This window comes from Orycteropus afer, unplaced genomic scaffold, assembly GCF_000298275.1.
Source record: "Orycteropus afer afer isolate SDZICR_OR568_19922 unplaced genomic scaffold, OryAfe1.0 scaffold00007, whole genome shotgun sequence".
Classification (NCBI taxonomy): Eukaryota; Metazoa; Chordata; class Mammalia; order Tubulidentata; family Orycteropodidae; genus Orycteropus; species Orycteropus afer.
This window is the reverse complement of record NW_006921594.1, coordinates 22211326-22224769: the sequence shown is the minus strand read 5'-3', so window position 1 is coordinate 22224769 and position 13444 is coordinate 22211326. Positions and strand designations below refer to the sequence as shown.

The following is a 13444-nucleotide window of genomic DNA, read 5'->3' as shown; positions in this document are numbered from 1 at the left end:
AAAAAAAAAAAAAAAAGATGCTGTGAGATATTTTGTTTTTATATCATTTTATATCATTACAGTTTCAAAGCACTAGTATTAGCAAAGATGCTAATCCACAGTGCAGATTAAAGCTTTATGTAAAATGGTTATCTTAAATCATAAAAGTTTCATTCAAAGTAACAGAGAAAAGATAATTCTAATATCAATACGAGATACTCCATTTGCAGACAAAATGAAGAAAAAATTTTGATAAACTTCAAATGTATCAATGTTTGCAGCTGTTTTACTCTTTCCTCACATATATACATTTCATTCTACCTTTTTAGTGTTGTGGGGTTGGAGTGGTAGGTTAAAAGTTCAAGACAAACGTACACAGTCTTGTGAAATTTTTAAATTCTATAAAGAAACCAAAAACTTCAACTAGACATAATCTGAAACCTAGAGATTTATGTAATCCCTCACAGTATTAAAAATTTTACAACAGACAAACAGAGTATAAAAATTATTAAAGTGTTTACAAAATAAAAACATCACAAATATCTTTTCTAACACAATTTTCTACACTGACAACTGGAGTTTTGTCAATTGGAGTCAACATTATAAAGCTTTCCAAGTATAAAATGGCATTTGATTGACTCACATGCTTGCAGTTGTAACCTATCTAAAAATCAATTTCAACCTTGTTGGGTTACAAAAAAATTGTTTCCAAGGATATTACAAATATGTATTTAGTCTAGGGAATATGTGAGCTTTAACACAATCTGAATGATCTGATCCTATCACAGTTATATATTAGGCACTGTCCCTTATGCTGGGCAGACAACTGGTACCTATGAAATGCTACATTTAATTTGAATTAAGGGAAACTGGTGGTTTTTAAAAAGTAACTTCTGCCAGCTGCTTTATTTAGCTTCAATATTCTTAACCAAATAATACTAACCAAGATAAAAAGGGAAACATCTGCAAAATTTTTTCTTAAATTAGTATTTTTTAAGATCCAGTGGCCTGAGATTTCTATGAAAACAAACAAGTTTTATTTCCATAGAATATCTCATGATGTAAATCACTCTACTCATGTATATATCATTACATGGGATATATACCCTCTTTTTCCATGATTTCATTGTTATTGTTTTAACAACAGAATAAGGTGAAGAGAGCTGACAAAGAACAGGGTAGTATGCTTAGTGTAATTAGTAAGTAGATTATTTAGTAGAAGAAAGTCATAAGGTTTGAAATCAGGTAACAGAAGATCTGCTAGGGGAAAACAGATGAAATCAAGTAACTGACCAGCAGGGCTCAACAGATAAATACATTTTGCATTTAAGCCCAGAACTTTTTCTCATACCTTGAAAATTTTTAGTTATTGAAAAAGTGAAAGGCAGTTCTGAATGTAGTATTTAACTGAACTTCAATATTTATAATGAGACTGGTTCATTTTAAAATGAGTGGGCTGGATAAAACGAACTCTAAGGTGCTTCCCATTTCTAAAAATACAATTCACCATTTTTGCTCAGACTCAGTAGGTGAATATTCTGCACACTTTAAGTGAAACAAACATTTCTTGTCATGAAACAAACATGTTGTGGGCAAACACTGGTTTTACAATGAATTAACATTTTCATAGAATATTAAATGATATCCCTCTTCTTAATGTGTTCGTAAAAGCATATATATTCTATTAGTACAACTTTATCTCTTTTTACCTAAAAATGAAAAATGAGTATTTCCCAAAATACATTACAATAGTAGTTTCTGTTCAGAAATAAAAGCCAAGAACTTTTTTTGTTGTTGTTTAAGTCACCGTGAAAAATATAGGCAAAAGGAACTTGAATGGCTATTTTTTCTTAAATAAAAGTTCAAGTATTCTTCTTAAGAATGTTTCTTTTTGTCCTCTTTCACCATGCTATTCTTTTGTCCAATCTTCTGAGAAAATACTTTCATAATTTTCCAACTGTAAACATTTTTTAAACTTTCATTATTAAACCTTTGTTTCTAGTTTCTAAAGCAATGTGCTTTATATTTAAATTTATAAATCATATATTTTGAAGCTACTCACTTAAAATGAAGATCTTTGAAAGTAAAATGGGTTTCAACAATCCCTGTGGTTTTCACTCTAGTTCGGAGAACATCTTGTTGAGTTGGAATATAATTTGGTTGTGCTATTCTGTCCAAGTCATTCAAATAGCTGTAAAAATAAACAACAACAAAAGCATGCTAGTAGTTAAAATACCAATAATGATCATCTAAAACAAAGACCAAAATACACCTTGATGCGTGCAATATTCTGAATTGCAGTAAGTTTAAAAATTTACGTGTGATGATGTAATACAACCTATTTAAACTTATATCTTAAAATACTCAAAAGAAAAAATACTCTATTAGTACTTCCCATGTTGTCTGCTTTGTTTCTTAGAGACAGTGATCTGTAGGTCTTTTGGTAATAATAGCAGTGATTTAAAAAATATCCAAACTAATTGTACATTATTTTCTGCATTTAAAATTGTCTTCAAGAGTTTAGTTCCTAAAACTCTTTATTATACTCTTTTGTTGTAGCTCTGTTTATGCTCCAAAATTTCCTCTTTTGAGTGAGGATTAAAAAGTCTTTTAATTTTTAAGCATGTAGTGAGGGAAACTCCAGCCAAAGGCAGAATAGATGATGGTCCTTTTCAATTAGTCCTGTATTAAATACTGTACAGGAAAACACTATATACGCCCAGCTACTCAATATTTTACTTCTCATTGATTTTAGTTACTTATCAGACTCTGTCAATAATGCCAAATACTCTGTGATATAAAAAATATAGTAGTTTCATACCATGCAACATTAGAGAGTATTATTTCATGTCAAAATACCAGGTAGAGTCAATAGAGTCATAGAAAGTCTAAGTATAAAGAGATTAGTGTGGGCCTGAGTGGGTTGTCAGGGATGTAAATAACACCTGAAGTTTGGGATGGAGAGAGAAGAGGCTACTGTCCCAGTCAAGAGAAGCAGTATGGAGGCAGAAAGTCAAGTCTTGTTTCTTGGAGAATAAGGTGACCATCTGGCTGTGTATAACCTTAACTGAGAAGTCTAGACTCAGTCCTAAGGTTAACTGGATATAAGGAGCATGACTGCAGTGTTCTGTAATACTACAGCAGCATGGTGAAAGATAATTTAGAAAATAAATCTAGCTACAGAGAGCCAGAAAGAACTGCAGCTTTAAATTTGTATTATCCTCTAAAACTCTAAATAGCCATAGCATTTAGAACACAGTCTTGCAAACAAAACCTTAATAAATATTTTACTTTGGGGACTTAGAGTTGGATAACTATCCAAATGTTGACTTACTTAACAACAAAATTATAAACAGTGAATTGGCAACAAGAAACATTTTAAACAGGTATGTGGTGTCAAAACAGAATATATAGATGATAGCTTATGCTACATTTTATTTATTACATCTAAAGAATCTTACTGTTTTTGAACTTTCTGCACTGCCAATAATAGACTAGTACTTCATCTGTTTTTAATTCCACATACATAATTTTATACCTCACTGTAAGTAAATCTGATTTAATAAACAAACAAAAAATAGGTTATGCAGCTTTTATTACTCTTTAAAACAACGAGTTACTCTTGTTTAAAATGTATTGATTACTCACAGATACACTTTTTTTCCTAGAGACTTATATAGTTCTAATTGTTGTTGTTTGGCACAACTGAGTCAATCCTGACTCACAGGCACCCAATAGGACAAAGCAGATCTGCACCACAGGGTTTCTTGACTACAATCTTTATGGAAGCACATCACCAGGCCTTTTTTCCCATAGAGCCTTTGGTGAGTTTGAACAGCCAACCTTTCAGTTAGCAACCACGCAGTCAATGACTGCACTACTAGTGCTCCTTAGAACAGCATTAACACGACTTATTGATATAGCTTCCTTGCTGGGTTCAGTACACAACAATCTCACTTAATAAAGATTCCCATTTGGATTCTTCTGCAGGTGCTAGTTGTGTCAAAGCAAATATATAGTCTGTGAGTTATGCATTTGCTGTAAATAAATCTTCTAATTTATTTTTTAGCCTCTGTGTAGTAGTTTATTCATTCATTTATTAAATGAGTACATACTATGCGACTGCTGTATGTCAAGTAACAATGATACAATGTTAGGAAAAAACAGACCTTACTGAATTTACAGTGCAGTAACAGTGTCAAAATAGAATTAAATAATCTCAAAATAAAAGAACATCAAAATAAATATAAACCCAACTGTTATAAAAGGAAAACTATACTGTGTTATGAGTACACAAAATAGGGAAGCAGGAACCAATTCACTGGGTCAATGAATATTCTCCTGTAGAAGGGATTAAATCAGTTGCAGAGATAGGCTACATATTCAATATTATTTATAAGTTACAGACACATATACATCTATGTATGCAATGATACATATGGTTGATACACTTGCAAAACATTAAAATACAGATTAAGAACTACAGGTTTATAAAAAAGACTGCTGTGGCTTGTAATACATATGATTCACTATAGTAAATCATTCACATAGGACATAGTGTGCACTTGGAAGTGCAACGAATGAGATGCTACAAGATAATCAGGTCCTAGGAGCCACTTGTTTACTTTTTCATGTGGCACCATGTGCGCATTGATCTACACTTTCCAGTATCTGGCATCTTCCACCTAACATTCACTTGGGCCCCGAAGAGGCAATAGCTATCCAGAAAAAGGAACTATGTAGGAAAGTAAAACAAGTACCTTACTTAGTACATATTTTTAAAGATCTATTACACATATCATATTTGACAGTTTTGAGTGTATGTGCCAAATCATGGTAATAAATACTTGATTTTTTAAATTCTACGTAAATCATTAAACAGAAAAAGTTTTATTACAACTTACTTTACAAATTTTCTGGGGTCACAACCTAGAAAACCAAGGTGGATTTTTTTTTCCAAAAAACTGCTGAGGGATCTATAATATAGCATCTGATGTAATGGGGAAACTGAAATGGACACTTTTCAAGTAGACAGCTATTTTACTCAGTACAATTTACTCAGAACAATTTTGGGATCACCACACACTCCTTCAAAAAACCTCTCTATTCAAGGGGTCACTAACTTGTCTCAGGCATCATTATTAGCAGAGTAAAAGGATCCTCAAGTCAGTTCTACCCCCATTTGTCTGGCCCCAGGCAAAATACCCATAGACCCAAGTCCAGAGTAAACTTTGGGAAGCTCCAATTACTTTCTTGGAAATATACTGGAAAAGAGTCCCATTCCGCATGTTTCAATTAGAATTGCATAACCCCGAGTCCTTTGAGACACTTCTGAACACCAAGAAAATAGAACACTGCTATCTACAAACATACACACGCAAAGACAGAAACTTTAAATATTGTCATCCTGAATATCCTGAGTTGCACAAGAATGTGCCAGCCAAGTCTGCAATAAAATTGACTTGGAGGTATATTTGACTTGCAAGTAATTACTCATGATAGTTTAGTTCTGAAGGAATGATTACTTACTATGCTGCAGAATCATTTAGTTGGTACTCTCGGGATCTGTTGAAACAGGCTTGGACACCACTATCTTTCCACAATCTCTTTATAACTCCAGCAAGTTCTGCAGTCATAAAGCCCTCTTCAGCAGCCCCAGCAAGCACAAAGAGTTGGCGGGCATCATCCTGGACAAAGATCATTAAAACCAAACACAAAAGGGGGCATTACAGATAAAAAACCAAATACAGTAATGTATTTCCTTTTTTTTAATTAAAGTGCTATGAACTTTTCTTTCTCAAGCACCACTTTAAAACTGGTTTAATCAAAAGAGCATAACTTTAAATCTTAAGTCTATGTTTTATGGTTTTAGGAATATCTAGCATGGCAGTAGGAAGCTGTCAAAGAGTGCTTACTTACATTTCCAGCTCATGAAGAGGGCTTATTAACCAATTATTTGTCAATAGCATATTGTGTACTAAGATCATTTTTGAGAAAACAAAAGAAGAGCCTATCTCTTGCCCCCACTCCCTCCAAAAATCTGATCATACCACTTTTAGAGCTTATTTAAAAATATAACCTAATTGTTAGATACCCTTTAGAAATGAGAGAAGGGAAAAATCAATGAGGAGTAAGGAAGAACAGGGTCACACAGTCAGGGATATTCTCGAGACCTTAAAGTGTGCATAAATGAGTATCATCCAGCCAGGGGTTGTTGTGTTGTGCCATGGAGTCAATTTCAACTACTGGCAATCCCACTTGACAGAGCAGAACTGCTCCATAGAGTTTTCTGGGCTGTAATCTTCACAGGAGATTGCCAGATCCTTCTCACACTGAGTTGCTAGGTGGGTTCAAACCACCAACCTTTTGGTTAGCAGCCAAGTGTTTAACTATTGAACCATTAGGGCTCCTGGGCCAGGACTAGGACCAGGTATTTGCTAATCTAGGCAGAGGAAACAAAATAAAATCAGCTTTCAATTAAAGGTGCTAGTGATGTATAAAGAAAACATTATACATTTTTTTTTTTTTTTAATTAAAGAGTGCTATTCATAAAGTTATTAAAGAGTGCTCTACACAAAGTTAGGAGCTCTGGTGGTATAATGCCTAGGGTACTTGACTGCTAACTAGAAGGCTGGTGGTTCAAACCCACCAGCCACTCCTAGGAAGGAAGACGGGGTAATCTACTTCCATAGAGATACTGCCTTGGAAACCCAAAGAGGGGTCACTATGAGTTGCAATCGACTCAATGGCAGTGAGTTTATACATAAAGTTAAAGGTGCTCTGGTGGTGTACTGCCTAACACACGTGACTGCTAACCATAGGTTGGTGGTTCAAACCCACCAGCTGTTCCATGGAAGGAAGACTGGGCAATCTACTTCTGCAAAGATTTACCACCTTGGAAACCCAATGGGGGTCACTATGAGTCAGAATCAGCTTGATGGCAGTAAATGTGGTTCTGGTTTTTTATACATAAAGTTAAGCTCTGGTGGCACTGTGTTTAAAGCATTGGGTTGCTGACCGAAAGGTTGGCAGCTGGAACCCACCGGCTGTTCTGTGGGAGAAAGATGAGGCAGTCTGCTTCTGTAAAGATTTATGGCCTTGGAAACCCCATGGAGGTCTCTCTTGATTCTGAATTGACTTGATGGCATTGAGTTTTCTTTCTTTTGGTACATAAAGTTATTTCAATTTTGCTTATGTTTTGAGGCTATAAATATTTATAGTTATTCACATATAGAGGTAATCAACAGCTCCAGGCCATCACTATCTCACAGAAATGCAACGTGAGCCAATTATGAGAACCTTATATGAAATTCTAAATTTAACAACCACATTAAAAAAGTAAAAGAAAACAAGGTAAAAATAATTCTAATACTTTACCTATATATTAAAAATTATCTTAACATGTAATCAGTATTAAAATAAATGGGATATTTCAATTCTTTTCATATGCATTAGCTTTAAAAATCTGGTGTGTATTTTATATATACAACACATCTCAATTCAGACCAGATACATTTTAAGTACTCAATAGCCATAGATGGATAATGGCTACTCTATTGGATAACACAACTTTACTCTCCAGGAAATTATAATATAGTCAATCAAAAATAGGGGAAATAAGATGTTACCCTCCTCACAGATACTTTTCTAAGCCTGAGACATACAGCTTTATGTGAACTTGGAGGAGCGAGGAAATGCCCAATTTCTCTAAAGAGCCTTTTCCCAAAGTACAGTAGAGGATGCATTTAAAGTGATGACACACATTATAATAAGATGTACATTTGGTGACACAGGTTGACAGAGTGTACCAGCTGATATATAAATTAATTTTTCTGCCAATTAATGAAAGCCTCCATACAACAGAACAAAATATTAACTGGTCCTGCATCTTCCTCATAATTGTTACTATGTTTGAGTCCACTGTTACAGCCACAGTGAAAATCCATCTCATTGAAGGTCTTTCTCTTTTTCTGATGGGACCTCTACTTTACCAAGCATGATGTCCTTTGCCAAGGATTGGTTCCTTCTGATAACATGTTCAAAGAACATAAAATGACATCTTGCCAATACTGCTGCTCAGGTGCATTCTGGCTGTACTTCTTCCAAGGCAGAACTGTTTGGTCTTTGGCAGTCCATGGTATATTCAGTATTCTTTGCAAACACTGTAATTCAAATACATCAATTCTTAGCTCTTCCTTATTCACTGTCCAGCTTTCCCATGCATATGAGGTAAATGAAGATACTATGGACTGGATAGGGCATATCTTAGATCTCAAAGTGACATCTTTGCTTTTCAACACTTTACAGTTGTCTTTTACAGCAAATTTTCCCAATGCAATAACACACTGGTTTGTGGACTGTAGCTTTCATTGATGATGACTGATGATAAAAGTAATATGAAATCCTTTATAACTTTCATATTTTCTCCATTTATCATATTTGTTATTGGTCCAATTGTGAGGATTACCATATTCTTTTTGCTGAGGTGTAAACGATCCTGACTGTATATTTTATTGATCTCCATCAGTAAGTGCTTCTTCAAGTCCTCCTTGGTTTTGGTAAGAAAGGTTGTGTCATCTGAATATCACAGGATGTTAATGAATCTTCCTCCAATCTTGATGCCACGTTCTTCTTTACACAGTCTAGCTTCTCAGATTATTTGCTCAGCATACTGACTGAATAATATGGTGAAAGGACACAACCCTGATGTATGCTTTTCCTGATTTTGAACAATGTAGTATCCCCTTGTTCTGTCTGAACAACTGCCTCTTGGACCATGTTCAGGTTTTACATGAGCAAGGTTAAGTGTTCTGGAATTCCCATTCTTTGCAATATTATCAATAATTTGTTATGATTTACACAGTTAAATGCTCTTGCATAGTGAATAAAACAAAAGTAAATCTCTCTCTGCTATTCTCTGCTTTCAGTCAAGATTCATCACATCAGCAATGATATCCCTCATTACACATCCTCTTCTAAAGGTAACTTCTGGCAGTTCTCTGTCAATGCACTACTACAACCATTTTTTAATTATCTTCAGCAAAATTTTACTTGAGTGTGATATTAATGATATTGTTTGATAATTTTTTGCATTCTGTTGGATCACCTATCTTTGGAATTGGCACAACATGGATCTCTTCTAGCCATCTGGCCAAGTAGTTGTCCTCCAAATTTCTTGGTATAGATAAGTGAGGGCTTCCAGCACTGGATCCATTTGTTGAAACATCTCAAAATTGGTATTCCATCAATTCCTGGAGCCTTGTTTTATGCCAATGCCTTCAGTGCAGCTTCGACTTCTTCCTTCAGTCCCACTGGTTCTTGATCATATGCTACCTCCTGAAATGGGTGAGTATCAACCAATTCTTTTTGGTATAGTTATGTGTATTCCTTCCACCTTCTTTTGAAAATTTCTACGTTGTTCAATATTTTGCCTGTAGAATCCTTCAATGTTGCAACTCAAGGATTCACTTCTGTCACCATCAGAAATGGTGAGGGTGTTCTCTTTAGATTTTTTAACTCCAGAGTTGCACATTTCATTATAATACTTAACTTTGTGTTCTCAAGCAGTCCTTTGAAATCTTTTGTTGAGTTCTTTTATATATTATTCAATAAGTAATAAGAGAAATGCAGGCATACAAGTAACATGTGAACAATATCCTTAGTAAATCCTAACATAACATAGTTACAAGTGATTCTTGGCACTATTTACATAATTTGTAAAAATTATTCAGTTTCAGGAATAATTAACCTATATATGAAGAATTTCTAAATTTGGCCATTTTTATTTATTAAACTACTTCAAATGTAATTTGCTGTATCTATTTTAGAAAATCACTTTTCATTTATCTAAGTAAATTTTTTAAATGAATGTTCATTATGTTACCTTTACTCAGTTTCAATAAAATTTGACAGAAAAGACAGATGCCCTTTGGTATGATTCATAAAATTACATTCTCTTCAAACTGTCTAAAAAGAAGTCTAAGGAAAAGAAATAACAAACTCTGGAAGTAGTATTTATAAATTGTATTATCTCTGTGGCATTCAAAAATCTCTCTTCTTCACATAATATAAAATTGAAAAAACCTCTACTTACTGCCATGGAGTCAATTCTGACTCATAGCGACCCCTCCTTGGGTTTTTGAGGCAGTATCTCTATGGAAGTAGATTGCAGAGTCTTCCTTCCGAGGGGTGGCTGGTGGGTTTGAACTGCCAGTTTTTTGGTTAACAGTCAAATGTCTTAGGCACCAAGCCACCAGAGTTGCTTTAATGTAAAATAGCATTTTGTTTGTTTGTTTGTTTCCCTCTGGGGAAACTGACTGGAATATTTCCTTTCATGTCACTAGAATGATACTTGCTTTGGTAGCATAGTGCCTAAGGTACCTGACTGCTAACCAGAAGGATGGCAGTTCAAACCCGCCAGCCACTCCTCAGAAGGAAGGTTGGGCAATCTACTTCTGTAGTGATAGCACCTCGGAAACCCAAGGAGGGGTTGCTGTGAGTCAGGTCTGACTTGACAGCACATAACAACAAAATGATACTCAGATGCCTACAGATAACCTTTCAGTTAATAAGCATGAGCAGAAAGGCATTTTAGAAATTACTTTATCCTAATCTTTTGCTTTGTATAAAAAGAACTAGAAGCACAGAGATTAAGCAAACTATTTAAAGTTCCATAATAAATTAGCCACTCAATCATATAAATTACTAAATCAACGATTATTAAGTAGCCACTGCCTAAGATAGGATAAATTTTAAAAGTGCACAATGGTGAAAATGATCCCTATGTTCAAGAAGCGTGCCATTCAGTCTTTGCAAGTTTCTTGCACAACACAATTATTTAAGAACATTTATAAATGTGAGCTAAGGTAGGAAAGGCTAGGGTATCCTGAAGAGAAACCTAGAGTTCAGTCAGAGGATGGCTACAGATTAGTAAAGCAGTTTACTGATGATAAAAAAGAAAAGAAATTTTTTTCTCCAATAATTGGAGAGTAGCAAGGAAAAGTCCTTGGATATAGTCAAGTTAATATATTTTCAAATTACTAACAAGGAGCTGTGAATAAAGGAGATCTGGTGGCTTGGTGCCTAAGGCATCTGACCATTAACCAGAAGGTTGGCGGTTCAACCCCACCAGCCATTCCGTGGAAGGAAGACCAGGCAATCTACTTCTGTAAAGATTTACCATCTGGGAAACCCAAAGGGGGTCGCTATGAGTCAGAATTGTCTCGATGGCAGTGAGTTTAACTGTGAATAAGATGATTCAGAAAATGTAAATTCCAATGCATATTACCTTGTGCTTTCGGAATTGAGGTGACATGAAATGCACAAAAAAGAGGACCTTTTTTCCTAGTGATGGTCAGGGAACACCTGGCATATTATACTTAGGTACTGACAGCACATGTTGCAGCTGTCACTACTTTACGAGAATTTAGAATAATCTGCCCAAGATGTGGAAGAGAAGATTGATGGATGCTGATCACTATCTTCTGTCACATTAAGGATGGTGAAAGGTAAGAGCTGATTTTATGTTAAGGCACAAAACAGGAAAAGAATTCTCAGGGTAAAAGTATCAGATGTCAACTGAATAGAAGGAACATGTTCTAATCATCAAAATCATCCCAAGAAATGCAAAACTAGCATGAATATCACCAAATCTTTGGTGGCAAGAAAATTCCTAAATCTAAATACAATGGAAGAAATAATAGGGGAAGAATTAAAAAAAAAATAATAATAATAAATATATATTCTACATGAGATTAAAGGCAATATGCAATATGTGAGAGAAGATTTATAACAATGGACAAAGTGTTAATTCTTACATACTTGCAAAGAAGCAAATAGGCAATCAAAACAGCAATAGATAAACAAATAAAACACAAAATTACAGGAAAAGGAAAATACATTCAATAAAACTACAGAAAAAAAACCACACTAAAAATTGAAAATCTAAATTAAACTGAAAAAAAAATTTATTACTATAAAATTAATGAAAAATTAAAAAATATAATACTCCTAAATCTTGGCCATCCAGTGTTAAGAAAAGGCACTCTCGCCCAGTCTGTGAACAAAAAGGTAAACAGATACAACTTTTCTTATGCTCAACCTGGCAAATCTGGTGGACAGACACACAGAAATGAAAATCAGTGACAAATTAGAGGAACCAAGGTGGCCGATATGCAGAAGCATACTAGGGTATGGTGAAGGGAAAGCCTGTTGAAGTCAATTGAAGGCAAGGTTTTCTTCTTTACAATCTAAGTGAGCCCAACTATGTGCTTTTCAAGTTATCTGTATGAAGGACCAGTCTCTTATCTTTTGTTTCCAATCTATTTCTAAACCAATACTAAGAGAATAAAAATGATATAACAAGATATGAATCCACTTTTTATGTAACTATTAAGATTTAACATAAAAATTTACCATCAGTTGATACAAATCCATTGCCTTCAAGTCTATTCGGACTCAGTGACACTACAGGACACAGAACTGCCCATAGAGTTTCCAAGGCTGTAATCTTTACAGAAGCAGACTGCCATTCTAACTCAGAGTGAACCTACAGGACACTGAACTGCCCATAGGGTTTCTAAGGCTATAATCTGTACAGAAGCAGACTGCTTCATCTTTCTCCCGTAGAGCAACTGGTGGCTTGGAACCATCAACCTTTTCATCAGCTGAGTGATGAACCACTGTGTCATTAGGGCTTCTTGTTAATTGCTATAAAGCTATCTAAACACTTACTTTTAATTTCTGTATTTATCTTGTGCAAATAGACAACACCTTGGGGGCAAACACTGGTCCATGTAGCACACTTTGTGAAGGACTGCTCTATGTAACGCAGTGTCTAAGACATACCAGCTAGAATACAATGCTTCCCTAACTTCACAGAAGTGGAATAATAATCTCAATTATCAATATATCATCCACAGATGGACTCCTGCATTCTGAGTTTTAAAAGGATATTAAGGTCTTAATTTGATTGCTCTATCCTAACCTTGAAAACAATTTTGTTTTCTCTCATTTTAATGTGCAATCTGCTTTGCAAATCTGGTAACTGACAAATACTAAGCAAATGACAGGAAATTAGTCACCATCCTTCAGAATTTTACATCTTTTTGGTTAATTCTTGTCACATTAACTGATACATTAAAATGGAAACCCAGTCAAAATGTTAATGGGTGGTTTTTGTTTGTTTGTTTTGCTTTAACAGGGATGAGGGAAATTAAGCTGACTTTCAAGTTCATCTACAAGAGAAATGAGTAAGCTTTCATATTTTGGAAAAATAAACAGTAAGAACTGGATGGGTATTTTACTCTCTTGGATAGGAATTAATTTCATGAGCCATAGAAAGTAAAATAATGTAATTCTGACAATAACTTTTTTTTTTCTTTAATTTTATTTTGATTTGGGTGAAGATTTACAGAGTAAATTCACTTTTCATACAGCAGTTCACATATACTTTGTCTCATGTCAT

General features: G+C 34.5%; 1 protein-coding gene across 1 annotated transcript in view; it reads right to left on the bottom strand.

Moving 5' to 3' along the window:
• Window positions 1-13444, bottom strand: part of GNAI1 (G protein subunit alpha i1) — a 111347-nt gene that overhangs the window by 10797 nt on the left and 87106 nt on the right. Inside the window, exons 4-5 of the mRNA XM_007944795.2 lie at window positions 5509-5666; window positions 2042-2170 (exon numbers count right to left, since the gene is read on the bottom strand). Coding sequence (XP_007942986.1) covers window positions 2042-2170; window positions 5509-5666 — 287 coding nt within the window. The remainder of the gene's footprint in view (window positions 1-2041; window positions 2171-5508; window positions 5667-13444) is intronic.